Raw genomic sequence first — 15,078 nt, forward strand, 5'->3', positions numbered from 1 at the left:
AAAAAAAAAAAAAAAAAAAAAAAAAAAAAAAAAATCCCAGGCCCTGGACATAGACAATTTAAATCAACTCCAAATGGTGAGAAGCCTTACCTCTGTCTTCCTCCAGACCCCCAACCTCTGGTTACAGCTGATCATGTCTCCTTTAGGCCACACCTGCTACCCTGGAGAATGGGTATCACCAAGGTGGTGCAGTCAATGTCCAGTGGGAGGTGTGTCCCTGAATGGGTGTGCTCGGTTTGTTCCCTCACGTACGGAACAGCTCATAGGGAGGAACGAGTACTTGGGTCTCTGTCTCCAAAGAAGGCATGTCCGCACCAAGGACTGTTAAAACTTAAAACGTCTTTACATCCATTTGTGAGGATCTCCAAAACACATATCCTTTTAAAGTCGCAGTTTTAGTTTGTTACTCCAAATTCCTAGTGAAACAGCTTTTCATGTGGCAGAAGAAGAAAGGTGTACAGCCCACGAGGATTCTGTGCGGATTAGCACACCTCTGCTGTTTGGAGAGGAGAGACCATCGTTAAGGTTGAAGGCCCAGAGCTGGCAGGTGGGGGTTCAAATCCCAGCTCTGCCACTTACTAGTTTTATGACAGTGGACAAATATTTACTGTATTTTTCTCATATTTAAAATGGGGGATACTGGTAATGCTAACCTCATGAGGTTGTTGCACGGCTCAAATGAGTTAATTAATGAGAAGTGCTCAAGATAGAGCCTGACACACAGCCCAAAGTATAGCAGCGGTTATGATTATCACCTGCCCTGGGAAGCATTAGTGGGAAGGAGACTCCTTTAAAGTTATTCTGGGTCAAAACCCTTTGTAAACCATGTTTCTCCCTGCAAGTGGAATCGTACTGCCATCCCTCTGTTCACGAGAGCTTCTGCTTGTGAGCAGTTCAGTTCGCAAACAGAAGGATTTGGCAGCATTTTTGCTTCCATTCCCAAACTCCATGTCGGTGACGAATATGACCCTGGCCTTCTTTCCTGAATGAACGTGAACGTGGCCATCTTCCCCAGCATCATGGAACAAATTAAGTTCATGAACTGAGATTCTGTTGTATATTTAATTATATGCTGACCATTCCCCAAAGCAAGGATAAAAGTTTAATCAAGAGGAATCCCAGTGAGAGGCAGAAATAGGCATTCAATGCATTTTCTAACTTAATCCTCACAACCATCTTCTTTCTGGTATAGTTACTATCTCCAGTTTAGTTTTAAACACGAAAACTTGAAGTTAATTAATCTAGCCGTGTGTCTAGTAAATTGTGACCTAGGCTAAGAAATAGATTTTCATGACCTCAGCGTCCACACTGAGAAAGATTTTCTGATCAATACGACCCAAGGAATAAAATGGGTGTTTTGTTTTATATTTTACCATAGGCTGTGTGGATCTTTATGTTGTGAAAAAAAAAAAAAAATCCCAGTTCAGTGTCAAGGGCTTGGAGGTAGGGATTTGTTGTATTCATTTCCTGGAGAAGATGTATCGAGTAAGTTGGCAGTGGCCCCGGTTTCTGCTGAGTTGTGGAAGCTCTGTTGTCTTTGAGCTAAATCACTTGTGAGTTTTTGGCATTCTGAAACAAAGTCAACACTGAAGAGAATTTCCCCTCTTGCTGTTTATTCTCTGCTGAGAGTGTGAATGCCTCCTTCCATCTTGCCATCTCTAAACATTTGCTTTGCTAAAAAAAAAACACATTCCAGAAATTAAAGGCATGGACTTAAACTGCATTCACTCATCCATGCAATCAAATACTACATAGATATAACCTGTCTTACCTGCCTGAAACACTAGAGACTCATCCAAGTGTCATCAGACAGGGTTTGAGGAGATTCCTGGAGCTGAGAAAAGGAACCTAACCCACCCCGCCTGTAGAATAGGTTTGTGGCTTCGCTGATTCCCATTTTGGAAGGGGAATTTTTAGGAAGAGGTGCGGAAAGGGTTTCCTCAGCCATCCCACTCCCCTGGGAGCGACACTCCTCTCCTGCCTCCTCCTGGAGCCCATCTGAGACCTTTGGGTGGTGTCAGAGGTCACATTACTGTTTAGCAAGTCAGTTCAGAGTGCACTGAAAGGAGGTAGCAGGGGCCTCTATTTATCCCATGAAGGGGTGGGTTCTTCAAAGATGAGGGAGATGCATAGGCACGTGGCTCACACCTTTAATCCCAGCTACTTACTCTGGCGACTGAAGCAGGAGGACCAGGGCAGTTTTGGCAAATCAGCAAAACCACGTCTCATGCAAATTCCCTATGATGAGTGTTATCATCAGGTATATCTAAAATGCACCAGTAAATGTTTTGCTTCCAAAGAAACGAAGAAAAGTGGCTGAGGAAGTTGCTCAGCTCTCCTTGGGTTCAATCCCCAGTACCACTAACCCCCTCCCAATTAGGGAAAAGATTGAGAAAGGAAAGAATTCTGCTGATGGCATCTACCTGGAAAGCTGCTCACCGCAGTGCTCAGCACCTCAGAGGTGCCTGTTAAATATTTGATGAAAGGAAGAGGTGTGTTGTCTCTGGATATCATTCTGGTGTCCAGACTTGTCAAAAACTTCCAGATACTTTCCAGAGAAACTTCTTATTTCCAGTTATTTAGAATTCAGTTAATAGCAACAATACAAACAAAATAGCCACAACGAAAATCACACACACGTGCATTCTTTAAATTGCTTTGCAACATCAAAGATAATAATTGATGCAAATCACATGTGGGGGCAACTGTTCTATTACACATTATTACGTATTTATTGCATATCATACATATAAGCGATAGAGTAAATTAACAAAATTTCTTTGATATAGTATCTTGCTATATACTCCAGGCTGGCCTTGAACCTGCCATTCTGCTGCCTCAGTCTCCTAAGTGCGTGCACCACCACACCTGGCTCGGATATGGCAGTTTTTACTGTCTTCAGTTGTACTTAGCAGTGGATGGTTATTAATGTTGTGCGTGTACCCTATATGCCTTTTCTGTGCTGCATTATAATGAACCTCTTTGAAAGACCTTTCAAGTGATATTTAGGAGGTGGATTCAAGTTTTCCAGCTGTCAGGGCAAATGACTCCACCCAGGCGACAGCCCAGTGAGGTGAAGCCCCACCCATATTGCTGCTTTTTCAAATACACAGCTGCTGGCAGCTATCCCTGAGCGAGCGCCACCTCTCACCCGTTCCGTCTGGACCCTCAGATGCCTGTTACAGTCACAGGGGAACTTACAAAACCGCAGGTTCTCAGGCTGCAGCCCAGACCAGGTGAATCAGGAGCCTGGTGTCAGTGTTTCTAAAGGTCCCCGAACGATCATGGTGTGGGATGGAGAAGGAGAAACACTGCTCCACCAGTGTCTGGTGCGTTTCTTTGGAGATATGTCATTAAGATGTGTCTACATTGGACGGAGAGATGCTAAACATGAAAAATAAGGTTGAGAAAGACAAATTTTGCATCTGAGAAATAAAAAAATAGATAATTTTGCCTGTTACTCTAGCCCGTGATGGATTCAGAACATGGGAAATAACATTTTGGGTTAAACAGGTGTTAGGGGCAAACTGCTGCTCCCAGCTGCTCGCCTAACTTGCATCTCTGAATGTTTCTCTCTGAAGCCCAGTGATCAATGTTTCCTTTGGTTACACTGGAAACTTGGCAAAGCGCGTCAGGGTGAATAAAACCTGATACTGGAGACTTCTAAGGGGTGTGGGGGACAAAACAAAAAGCACCTTGGGGAGGGCGCAGAAATCTCCTTGTCATGGGTTCTGCAGACTCCTGCACTGTTTGGCTGCCTTTGGGTTCTTGATGTCACCTCCATTCGCTCTGGGCTGGACTTGTGCTTCCTCTGGGACCTCTCTCTCCCCATCCCTGAGGCTCGGATTCTCTGAGATCAAGGAGAAGTTTCTGCTCAGCTGGGCTGGTGGACTGACCAGCAGCTATGTGGAAACTTAGAGGTGGAAACTTCACTAGTTTTCTTTAATGTTCAGTCTGAGCGGAGATCTTGAAGTTATGGAATTTGCAGCCTGGAGTTTCAGCTGGACCTAAGATGTGTTAAAGGCTGAATGATTTCTCTGATGAAGATATTTGTCATCTTTCTGCTGGCTTTCACCCGGTGCACCATCACACCTGGATAAATGGTGCATATTCTGCAACGCCCAGCATTTAGCCAAAAAGCTAAGGATGAAACCAACTTCCTGAGAAGTTTGGATTTGTCTTCACCTGCTCCTCATTGTAAGCCTGCTTCTAAATATTGGATGTACTTGGCATCTGACAGCCGAACCAAGCACAAGGCAACCAGGAAAAAGACTTTGTGTTAAAATCAGCATTACAACAGGTACAGTTAGGACCCTCTTTTGCTGTAGGGGACTCGTTCATTATAAACTCAGGAACTAAGGTTGACAATAGTCTAGACACAGATTGAGCACAGCACATAGTTAATACCTTAATTTCCCCTTAAAAATAGTTGGTTAAATTGTAGCATCAATACATTGATAAATCCAGTAACTCTTAGTTACTAGAAGTGGTCTTAGACAGGATAAAGATGGGTACAGTGAATCAAAGAAGAAGACAGATGGCTATGATTTATGAGCAAGGGTACAAAGGAGAATTTAAGGTGCAAGATAGAAGTTGGAGAGGAGCTTTAGAATGTTGAGAAGCCCATTACATAAAATATTTGGTAGTGACTCAAACCTTATTGAGAAACATCAGGTAAATACCTGCATTTTATGTTCAACACTCTGATGTCTGGAATGTGATATGCTTCATAATAAGTTTTGCTTGCCAGTTAACCAATTTTTGAATCATATTTTCACCATTTTGAAAGAATCTTCATTTCCTCTTTTGTGATTTTCTGTTCAAAATGTACAAAACTCTCTGTGAATCATCCAGTAGTTGATAATAGTGGTACTGTGCCATTGTGATTATTGCTGTTTTAAAACTGCTTTTCATGTGTCATACAAGTCACTGGTTTTTCTCATTTTCCTTGCTACATTCTTCCATTAATTCGTGTAGAAGAAATTTAACAAATACATATTTTATCAAGTTCCAAGGAAAAGTATGGTCTCAAAATTTATTAATTGTATATTTTTAGAATTTTCCATTTTATATTTTTGGATTGTGGTTGACTGCTAGGATCTAAAAGCATAGAAAACAAAGCTGTGGTAAAAAAGTAAGATGGTAAAATGGTAAGAATCTGTTGAAATTTGTTAATCTTTAGCAGATTGCACAAAAGTTAATAATACCTCACACTTTGTAGCATTTGTTATATGCCAGGCACTGTTTTGAGTATTTTACCTTCAAAATAATCTTATTATCTTCTCCACTTTAGAAATTTGGCAACTGGGGCTGGGGATTTAGCTCAGCAGGTCAGTGGCCTGCCTTGCATGCACAAGGACCCAAGTTCAATCCCCGGTACCAAATATTCACTGTATTTTTCCATCACATTTAGTACTTCACAATTTTTTGGAACATGTGGTAGAGCAGAGCATAGAAGCTACTTAATAATTCATATTTATATTTAATGAGTCTTTTTAGCAATTTTATATACTTTATCTCTGTGTGCCCCATTTCTATGCAAAACACATGGCAGTTCTCTCTTACCACAGGTTTTTTTTTTTCCTCATTGAGTTTATTGGTACATTTTAGGTATACAGTACAGTTATATTCATCATTGGGATCTTGTAGCTCTACATGACAGGTCTTGGTTCTCATTTTTTCCCCTTTGTGCCTGCCCTCCCTTCACCCCCTCCTCCCTTCCCCATTTACAAACATTTTATTTCCATTTTTTCATTTTCTCCTATTTTTCCTTTCCCTTACTACCTTTCTCCTACCCTTCCCACTTTCCCTACACCTTTAGTCCTTTTCTTCCTATTTCACATTGTCAGTTATCTCATTAGGATCTTATGTACTATTATAGTTTATTCACACCAGAGAAACTATTCGGTATTTATACATGTGTGACTTATTTATTTCACTTTCTTTTACCACAGTTTTGCTTTCTGTGCTTTTAGATACTTGCAGTCAACCATAGTCCAAAAATATAAAGTGTAAAATTTCAGAAAAAGGGAATTAATAAGCTTCAAATTGAATGTCCTTTTCAGTAATATTATAGAATCTGTGTCATCCTGTCTCTTTCTACTCTGGTTTTGAATCATCCCTTTGTCCAGTGTATCCACACTGTATAAGCTACTTACTCATTAGGCACTTAGCTGTTGTGATTGTCCGATCGATCCACTGTCTTGAGGTAGCTTAATGCTTATGCTCAAGTGTTCCTTATTTTACTTAATATTGGTCTCCAAATGCAAGAGCAGTGATGTTGGTAGTTCAGAGATATAAACGAGAATAAGTAATGTGCTTTGTTTAGGTTAAAAGGTGAAACCTTTCACTTAATACAGAAAAACAAATATGCTAGATTACTAAGGTCTAAGGTAACACATGAATCTTCAATCTGTGAGGTTGTGAAGAAGGAAAAAGAAATTTGTACTAGTTTTGTTGCTGTACTTCAGACTGAAAAATGCTATGATATAGTCAGTGATAAGTGCTTAAATTAAGACAGAAAAGAAAGTTATAGGGTTTGGTATTGTCTGCCATTTCAAACACCCACTAGGCATTTTGGAATATATCCTTCACTGCTTATAATTATTTAGTGCATGTACTGTATGTATGAAATAATTTTAGCCAGAGGTGAAAACCACTGGTTTATACCCTCATGAAGCTTTCTCCCATCAGGTTAGTTTCCTTAATGTGGCTGCTACCTAGATGTCTCCCAAGAGCCTCACGTGCTCATAGGTGGGGTGCTGGGAGAGGATTGAAGCATGGGGCACTTTAAATGACTTGCTCGGAGAGGGAGGCAGCTCATTGGTAGTGAGACCAGGAAGTTCATATCTCTCTCCCTGGCTCCTCCCTTCTTTCTCTGCTTACTGGCCACCACTACCTAGGCAGCTTTCAACTGCTCAAGCTCTTCCACCATGTGGTTTCTGTATTTAAGCCTACTGAACATGAACTGAAACATGAGTCAAAATAAACCTCTCCTCCTTTCATTTGTTGGTGTCAAGCATTGTATTTTAGTGATAAGGAAAGTGACTAATACAGAGTTTGGTTCCAGAGAAGTGGGCTCTATTGCTGTGATGCTGTTTGGTCATGTAGTTTAGAAGCCTTTGGAACTGGTTTATGGGAGGATTTGGAAAGGTTTGGAGATGCCTGATAGAGAAGCCCTAGAATGTTGTAAGCTTGCTGGGAGATTCTGGTTGGAACTTATACCAGAATATTGATAAAAAAAAATTAGTACAAAACCAGGCTCAGGTGGTTTCAGTTGGGAATAAAGACTCTTGGCATTTGGATTCCAGGCCATATACGTTATGCTGTGTCAGAAAATTTGTCCACATTTTGCTCATGTTCTAAGACTATTTGGAGACAGAATAAGGGTGGTGGACTAATTTATCTGAAGGAGGAAATTTAAAGGCAGCCCCATATTCAGGCTGTGGCATGGGTACTGTTTGCTGCTTTTAGCCAGGTTTATAGTGAAAATCCAGAGCAAAAGTTCATTTGAAAAGTTTTCAATTTCTCCAGAAATGCCCAGAAAAGTTGGAGCAGAGGAGAGCTTAGTTGATGAAAAGATTAGCATTATAAAGAAGCCAAATACTTTGCATCAGGACAATAAAAATATGTGCCTTGCTATTGTAGGAACCAGCAAGACTTCCCTTTACAAGATCATAGGTGCAAAGCTGTAAAGCTTTCATTTATTTATTATTTTTATTATTATTTTGTTGTTGTTGTTGTTTGGTACCAGGGATCAAACTTGGGACCTTGTGCTTTTAAGGCAGGCAGCAGAACCACTGAGCTCAATCTTCAGCCCCTGTAAAGCTTTCCTTTAAAAAGAGAGTTCCAAGGAGCCCAGTTTATTCATGGCCAACTAGAGAAGAGTTTCCAAGAGTTCAGCCATCCAGGCACTTGGAGGCCTCTCCAGCAGCAGATGTTGGTTGGCATCATTTACCTGGTACTGGTTTTATGGGCATGCAAAATGCAAGAGTTGTGGAGTCAGGGAGGCTTCCATGCAGATTTCAGAAGAAGGCCTGGGGGGCCAGGCAGTGTGCGCATTGGGAGAGCAGTGCATGAAGCTGTGAGAGTGAAGTCAAAAGTGCAATGGGAGACAGAATAAGGGTGGTGGACTAATTTATCTGGAGGAGGAAATTTAGAGTTGGAGAAGGATGTTGGAGAAGCCAGGAGCATGAAATGTCATGGAAAGGCTGTCTGAAGTGAGTGGATCCAGCCCAACAGACAGGCCACGTATGTTGCACCTGACAATGCCATAGAGATGAGGCTAGCAAATCCTTTGGAGTTCACATCTTTGCCTTGGTTACTGCACGTGGAGCTACAGGATTCAATGTTTTCCCTGCTTGGTTTTGGTCTTGTTTTGGGCCCATTGGTTTCTATCCTTCTATTCCTCCTTTTTGGAATTAAAATGTTTACTCTGTGTATGTTGGGAGTGTTTAACTTTCTGATTTTTAGAAGGGCTCATAGCTAAGAATTTGCCTTGAGTCTCTGATTCTTCAGACCTGGACTTTTTAACCATGCTGGAACTATTAAGACTTTAATGACTCTTAGAGATGGACTAAATGTATTTTGCATAAAGGGATGTGCATGAGTTCTTTGGGGCACCAATTGTTTATACCTAGATGTTCCCCTAGAGTCTTGGCAAAGGTTGGCACAGTATCTGAGGGGCCCTGAGAGGGGCCTTGGTGGCTGTGTGCATTGTGCTTCCTGCTCAGGCAATCCTTTGAGAGTTCGTTGGATTTGTTCTTTTTTCATATTGATTGAAATATAATTCACATGCCATATAATTCATCTTCTTAAAGTATACCTTTCAGTGGGTTTTGGTATATTCACAAAGCTATGTAATAACCATTGCTACTAATTCTGTGATATATGATTCTATAAAAGGACATTTGATACAATTTTGGTCTTCCTTTCTCCCAGGAAAGTGCCTCATCTATATATTTCTATAGTGTCTCTCAGATAGCTGTGGCAAGGTAGAGTAGTGATAAATCAGAAGGGCCAGGCTGATGTTTCTGTGCATTTTATTGGGTGTTTCTATTGTTCACTTATATTCGGTACTCACATTCCTTGTTTATCCATAAAGCTCATTCTTCAGATAAAGACAAGATTTGGGCAGTGTCAGTCTTGTGTGGTGTTAGATGCTTCACTTAACACGTCTTGTTTATATACATTATAAAGGCGTGCACCTGAGGAGTTCTTTGTTTAATTATTATGGTTTCCTCAATTCTAATCAGAAGTCCAGATTGAATAGCAAGGCATCCTTTCTTACCCATGCACTGAATAGAGGGGCAAAAGATGAATGCACACATTAGAGGTAGGAAAACAGGATAATTTCTCACAGTCACTTAATTATTTTTATGAAGAAATGGAGTGAATCAGAGGGCCCATTAATGTTTTACCATTGGCAGAATAACCCTAAGTAGCTAATGTGTTGCAGTAGGTAATGAAGAGAAGAAAGGAGGAAGAAGAGAGATGGGAATGAGAGGAATAAGAAAAAAGTGAAGAACACAGGACGGGCAGAGAATACCAGCTTCTGCCATTGCGCCACGGTCCACTTGAGATTATAACCCAGACCATTTCCTTTTATGCAGTGTTTTTCTTTTAATAAAAAACAGAGACGGCTCATTGTAAAAGGCTAATGATAATACAAGGGGGATGAATGATGCTTAGCTATTCAAAGAAACGTTCCAGGGACTAGGTTTGGCAAAGGCAATACGCACTATTTCGCAGCACAGGCTTGAGGCTTTTGTAGAAGGTTGCTCAGAGCTCCCAGTTCTTGGATGCAGGCCCCCAAAGCATCCAAACTGTGTGCAGTCATACCAGACTCAGGCTCAGATTTGTAAAACTGGGAGACACTTCCATGCTCTCCAGGAAGTGCCCTGAACAGTGTGAACTTTCCAGAGCTCTGGGACCTTCCCAATCATACTTTGCGGAAGAAGTATTGCTCTGACAAAGGATAATTGTCCCCTCAAATAGGTAAAGATTAAGAAATTCTATGGAGACATTTTGTTCTCTCATAAAAATCATTTATTGGTACACCGAAAATGACGGTTTTTTTCTAGTACAGTAGCTGTTTACATCTATAATTGCAATTCAGTGTAAACTATGTGTTACAAGTCACTAGAAATCTAATTAGCAGGATGAATTTTATAGAGTGAGAGTAACTATGAGTCTACAGCGGCCCAGCCATCGAGTCTCATTGGAGCATAATTCAAATATCAAACTAGTGTTGTCCAGCAACAGAGTGTTTCTGTAGCCACGGGAGACCGAGACGGACATAAACCGGATAGCACCCATTCAATAAATTAGGTTCTAGCTAAAAAAAACCAAACCAAACCAAAACAAAACAAAACAAAACAAAAAAACACAACTGACAGAAATAATTGAAATAAAGGAAGCACAGAAGTAAATAATTAGCTATTTACAGATACCATTTTTTTTTGCCAAAACTGTTAGCTTTCCCATCCTACCTCTTTCCTTGTATTTATTATTCTTATTTTTTATGGTGAATTTCTCAGCTCACTAGAAAATAATTAGATAGCTAATTAGAACTGTCCCCTGCTCAGATCCTACAGTTTCTAAAACTTCATGTGAGACTGAAGAATCTGAAGGTTGTCTAGGTGACAAGCATTACTCAGGAATAATAAGCACTACCCTTCTATCAGTCCTAACAACAACAGAGCGTTTTCATGGTTTTCCAACATTCTTGGAACTGCTCTGGAAAGTCAGGCTGTGGATGACAGCAGAGAGGATGGATTTTCCTTTGTAATAGGCACAGACAGGACACATGGAGCAGCGTGCTTGTCCTGAGGGTGTGAAATGCTGTGGACTGCAACTGCAGGTTCCCATTACTGAGATGAGTCCTCTGCCCTTGGATCGCCATTTTTTCAGCGAACCATGTTTAAGGCTTAGTAGAGCACTGCAGCATTAGTGAGTAAGAAGGCTGATATCGTTTCTACCAAAGAAGGGCTCTGTGGTGAATGACAGCTGGGGATCACAATGAAAAGAATGTAGTTGAGAAGGCAATGAGTTGGTACATTTCTGGTGCCATGGCCAGAATGTGTGGGTCTTAGCATCCTTTTAGGGAACTTCAAAGATGTTGCCAATGAGCCTCTTTGACCCTCATGAATCTTTCCTGGTACTTGTAACTATATGTAATTATTTAATTGCTGCTTTGTTCTCTTACTAGACTGTAAGCTGCAGGAGGGCAGAGACTATGCCCATCTAAGATGTTCACCTGATGTTTCCACAGTGTCTAGAACAGTGTTCTAGTGGCTGGAACAGTGCCCGGTCCATAGTTGCTTTCAATTAAAAATTTGCACTCAGTAAATGCATCAAATATTAAGTCTCCTGGTTTGCCTCTCTGTAGAGACTTTCCAAGTTCACACAATGGGCAGAGATTGTGGCTTGTGTTAAACCTGGGCTGTCCGGAGGGTCCTACCCTGCTGAGAACCTGTGAAGCTGATAATCTGTGCTTCAGTAGATAGCAAAACTCATCAATTCTAGAGTCATTGTGCTCACTTCCCAAAGGTTAGCTCTGCAGGGCTAACCCTGATGAGAGAGATGGGGGCAAAGCATTCTAGAAGAGAAAGTATAAGCTCTCAATTCAGCTCATTTTTCCCTGCCTCCCCATACAACCTGTTTGTTTGGCCGAAAGCTTAAGGAAAACATTATCAGGAGAATTTATTCTTGGCAGTGCCAGTTCAGTAAGTCATCAGTAACATGATCAGAAAAGAAATGAACTCTCCTACAAAAGAATTAGGTGAAATAAAACTATAATCTGGAGGTGGGAAGGAAGCGATGTGGCTGCGTAGGTCCTTGGTTGGTTAGAGTTGCTGGACGCGGATGGGAATACAGGCATGATAGCATGGAGAGGCTGGAGGGAAAGGGGCTGAGCTGTGGGTGTGAAGTCTGTAGAGGACCAGCTGTTCTCTCCTCTCGCTCCTTCTGCCAACTCTGCCTCCCATGGGTCGGTGGGCGGAGCTCCTCCCTGTCACGCTCAGTCCAAAGAAACAGGCAGCTGGAGCCCCCACAGAACATCCTTAGGCTATTGATGCTCTGCTGGAGTAGAAGTCGGGGACCGGGAGCCCGGTGTGAAGCGTGACCTAGAGGACAAGACTGTGAGTTCTGCAGGCACCGTGGGCATGGGTACCCCCGGCCGGCGAGCCGGGGCATGTGGGTACACTCCCGATTCAAAAGAGGGGCCCGCTCCCTTCTCTCGAAGGTCTGTTCTAGCTGACAATGAAGGTATTTTAGCAGAATTCTAGCTGTGGGGAGAGTCTGGCTATCATGGTGGGCTTTCGCATCCTGGTGATGCTTGTCACTAAGGTGCTCCACCACCCACCTCTTCTAAGGGATTCTAGGAGGTTCTGGGCCTTCACCTGGCTGAAGACACAGGCACTGATTTTCAGGAAGCCCCGGCTGGTGGCTGCACTGCAGTGACCACTGCTGCTGGATGGGTGGAGTACAGATTCACAGAGACAGCCTTTCCCCTGTTCGCTTCCCACTAGTTATTCCAAGTGAGGATAGCCCGTGCCTTCTGGGAACGCGTGGGGTGACTGGATGCCAGTTAGGAAGAAATATGATGTTTATATTATTTCAGCAATTTCAGTGCTTCCTCAAACCTCCATGGTTAGCTTCACGGACAAGACTAGAACCATTTCACTCAATAGCATCATTTTTCCCCTTCCCATCTGTCTTCTCCAGCCTGAGTCTTCATCTAAACAAACTTAGAACATCTTGGAAACCCCCAAGAGCATTTAGTATGATGATCTTTGGAAAGGGAATGGCTCAAAATGTGAAAAATTTTGAGTGATGTTTTTGAAAGATTCACTTGGAGGTCTTGTGTGGCTTGCTTTCTCCCAGTGTTGGGGCTGAGCTCTGTAATATTAAGATTGCATCTTCCCAGAAAACCCACCTACTTGCAGGAAAGAGAAGGGCAAGAGTCACTGGTTTGCTATCATTTTTGCCACTTATATTGATAAATACAAACGAATTTCAAAACTGGCTTCCAAGGCTGTGGCTCTGGAAAGGACAAAGATCATCAGCAGGGTTCTGATTCTCAAGTCCTGACTTAGGGTGGCCTTTTGAAGAATGAAGTTTATAGTTGGTACGCAGAGGCCCAGCCAGGAGGGCAGTGAAATCCCAAGTCCTAACAGGCTGCCAGGGCCCAGCTCTCCCTGCTGCAGGGTCGACTTCTCCCTACCCCTGCCCCAGTCCATCCAAGGCCCCTCTTGTGATGGCAGCAGGCCCAACCCACAGGGACCATCCCATTCCAGACTGCAAATTTTCACTCTGGCCAGCCCTCCCCATCACCTGGCCCTACTCTTTGTCACTTCTCCACTGTACCCATCCCTTTCTAACACACCACGTCATCAATGTCTGTGTCCTATAGCTGGAGTGTAAGCTCTGGGAAGGCAAGATTTTTATCTGTCCCCCCCCCCACTGATGTCTATCAATACTTACAACTGTGCCTGGTGTGTTAAAGGCATTCTACAGATATTTGTGGAAGGCATGCTTAAATGCATGAATGAGAAGAGCCTGCTGTTTTATATCTACAATAAATCATCAGTAAGTAACCTGCAGGCAGACATTATGTTTTCTCTTTCCACAACAGCCAGCAGGGCTGAACAGTAGTACAGAGCAGGCACCCACACTTTCTGACAAGGGCACTAATACTTCACTCTTGTATCTCTACTTCTCAGGTACCCAGAAAGCTTGGTGCGAGTCATCTCATTTGTTTTCCTTGCCAGTTGGATCAAGCTTTTCATTTCTACCTAGAGGTGAAACTACAGCAAACAACAAATAGAATCGATTGCAGTCTCCCATTGGCTGTTAACAAGTTTGTGAGCAAGGGTAGGAAAGGGGATGCCGGGGTGCCATCCCTCATCACATCCATCCTTTTCTTTTCCTTCCTCCCTGTTTTACCGGGGGCCTTACACTGTCAGCTTCTCTGGGAATTTGATTTCACAGCCCCAGGGCAGCCCTTGAAGCAGCCCGGTTGAGCTTACCTGCACGTTCCTGTTCAGGCTGACGGCAGGAAAGAACAGGCCCTCCAAGTTCTCAAATGCTATGGGACCTTGCTGTTCATCGTTGATAAAAAATGTCAACGTTTTTCTGTTTAAGTCGAGGAGGACCCCAATTGTGGCCCCTTTTTTGATCCCTCCCTCAGTTCTGTAGGAAAAGAAAAGAAAAGAAAAAGTAAGAGTTTCACTTGCTTGTTAACATCCCCAAAGCTCCTCTCTTTGTATGCTTACATCAGTGTTTTGTATCCTGTTTAAAAATGTTTTAAACACCTCCTTTATGACCCCTCCCCCAGATTTAAAAATTTTTTTTCTCTAAGCACCCCTTTTCACATAAAATTTTAATATCACAGACATACTACATACCTGTTTATGTACTATGTCTACATATATCTGTGCTTCATACATACAAAGAGCAATTCTTTTGCTCCCCATCGAAGTGGCATTTCTGCCTCTGATGAGAATGGGTGGCAGCTCTGCGTGGCTGAGAGTGAAGTGTTTCCCAGAGCCAAGCAGTATGAAACAAAGCACTGCAGACCAGAAAGTGACACGGCCTTTCGGTCGTCTGAGCTCTCACTCTAGCTGCGGTGCGCACTTTGCACAAATGGTGTGAATTAAATCCCACTAAATAACAAGAACTGAGACTTATCATGTAAAGGTAACAGGTCCCGATGTTAAATGTAACGGTATTGTCCGCTTTAAATGTACCAATAAACTTATTGGGGAAAAAGCTAAATGTCACTAAATACAAAATGACTCAATTTGGAAGTCAAATAAAGAAGCACTTAGGTTGAACCTAAAAGCTGTGCATGAAAAATTTAGAATTTTGGCCTTCTGCTTCCCATTAAATCGTAAAACTCATTTCAGAAAGATGGTAATTTTTTGGCACGTCAAATCTGAATTAGGAAGTCAGAGGCTCTCTGTAAAATGGCAACAATAGAAAAGAATCTTCCCTGTAAAGTGAGATAATTATACTACAGGGAATGTAGTGTTTTTAAGAAACTGGTTGCTGATGTCATTCCACAGAAAATTGTGT

At 42.2% G+C, this 15,078-nt stretch overlaps 1 protein-coding gene and 1 long non-coding RNA gene across 16 annotated transcripts in view; one reads left to right on the forward strand and one right to left on the reverse strand.

Moving 5' to 3' along the window:
* Positions 1-10,034: 10,034 nt before the first annotated feature.
* The window catches only part of Trim9 (tripartite motif containing 9), a 105,369-nt gene continuing 100,325 nt past the window's right edge, over positions 10,035-15,078 (reverse strand). For 7 of the 14 annotated variants that reach the window (XM_033765184.1, XM_033765190.1, XM_033765186.1 and 4 more), the window contains 2 exons: positions 14,031-14,193; positions 10,035-12,125 (listed from right to left, as the gene is read on the reverse strand). In XM_033765184.1, coding sequence (XP_033621075.1) covers positions 12,063-12,125; positions 14,031-14,193 — 226 coding nt within the window. In that variant the 3' untranslated portion in view covers positions 10,035-12,062. The other 7 variants (XM_033765188.1, XM_033765182.1, XM_033765183.1 and 4 more) reach the window with 1 other exon arrangement.
* LOC117286547 overlaps positions 13,806-15,078 on the forward strand; it is a 42,023-nt gene continuing 40,750 nt past the window's right edge. Inside the window, exon 1 of one of the 2 annotated variants that reach the window (XR_004517734.1) lies at positions 13,806-13,875. This is a non-coding gene — a long non-coding RNA (uncharacterized LOC117286547). The remainder of the gene's footprint in view (positions 13,876-15,078) is intronic. The other variant, XR_004517733.1, reaches the window with a different exon arrangement.

Source organism: Fukomys damarensis, unplaced genomic scaffold (assembly GCF_012274545.1).
Source record: "Fukomys damarensis isolate Sample0158 unplaced genomic scaffold, DMR_v1.0_HiC HiC_scaffold_17, whole genome shotgun sequence".
Taxonomy (NCBI): Eukaryota; Metazoa; Chordata; class Mammalia; order Rodentia; family Bathyergidae; genus Fukomys; species Fukomys damarensis.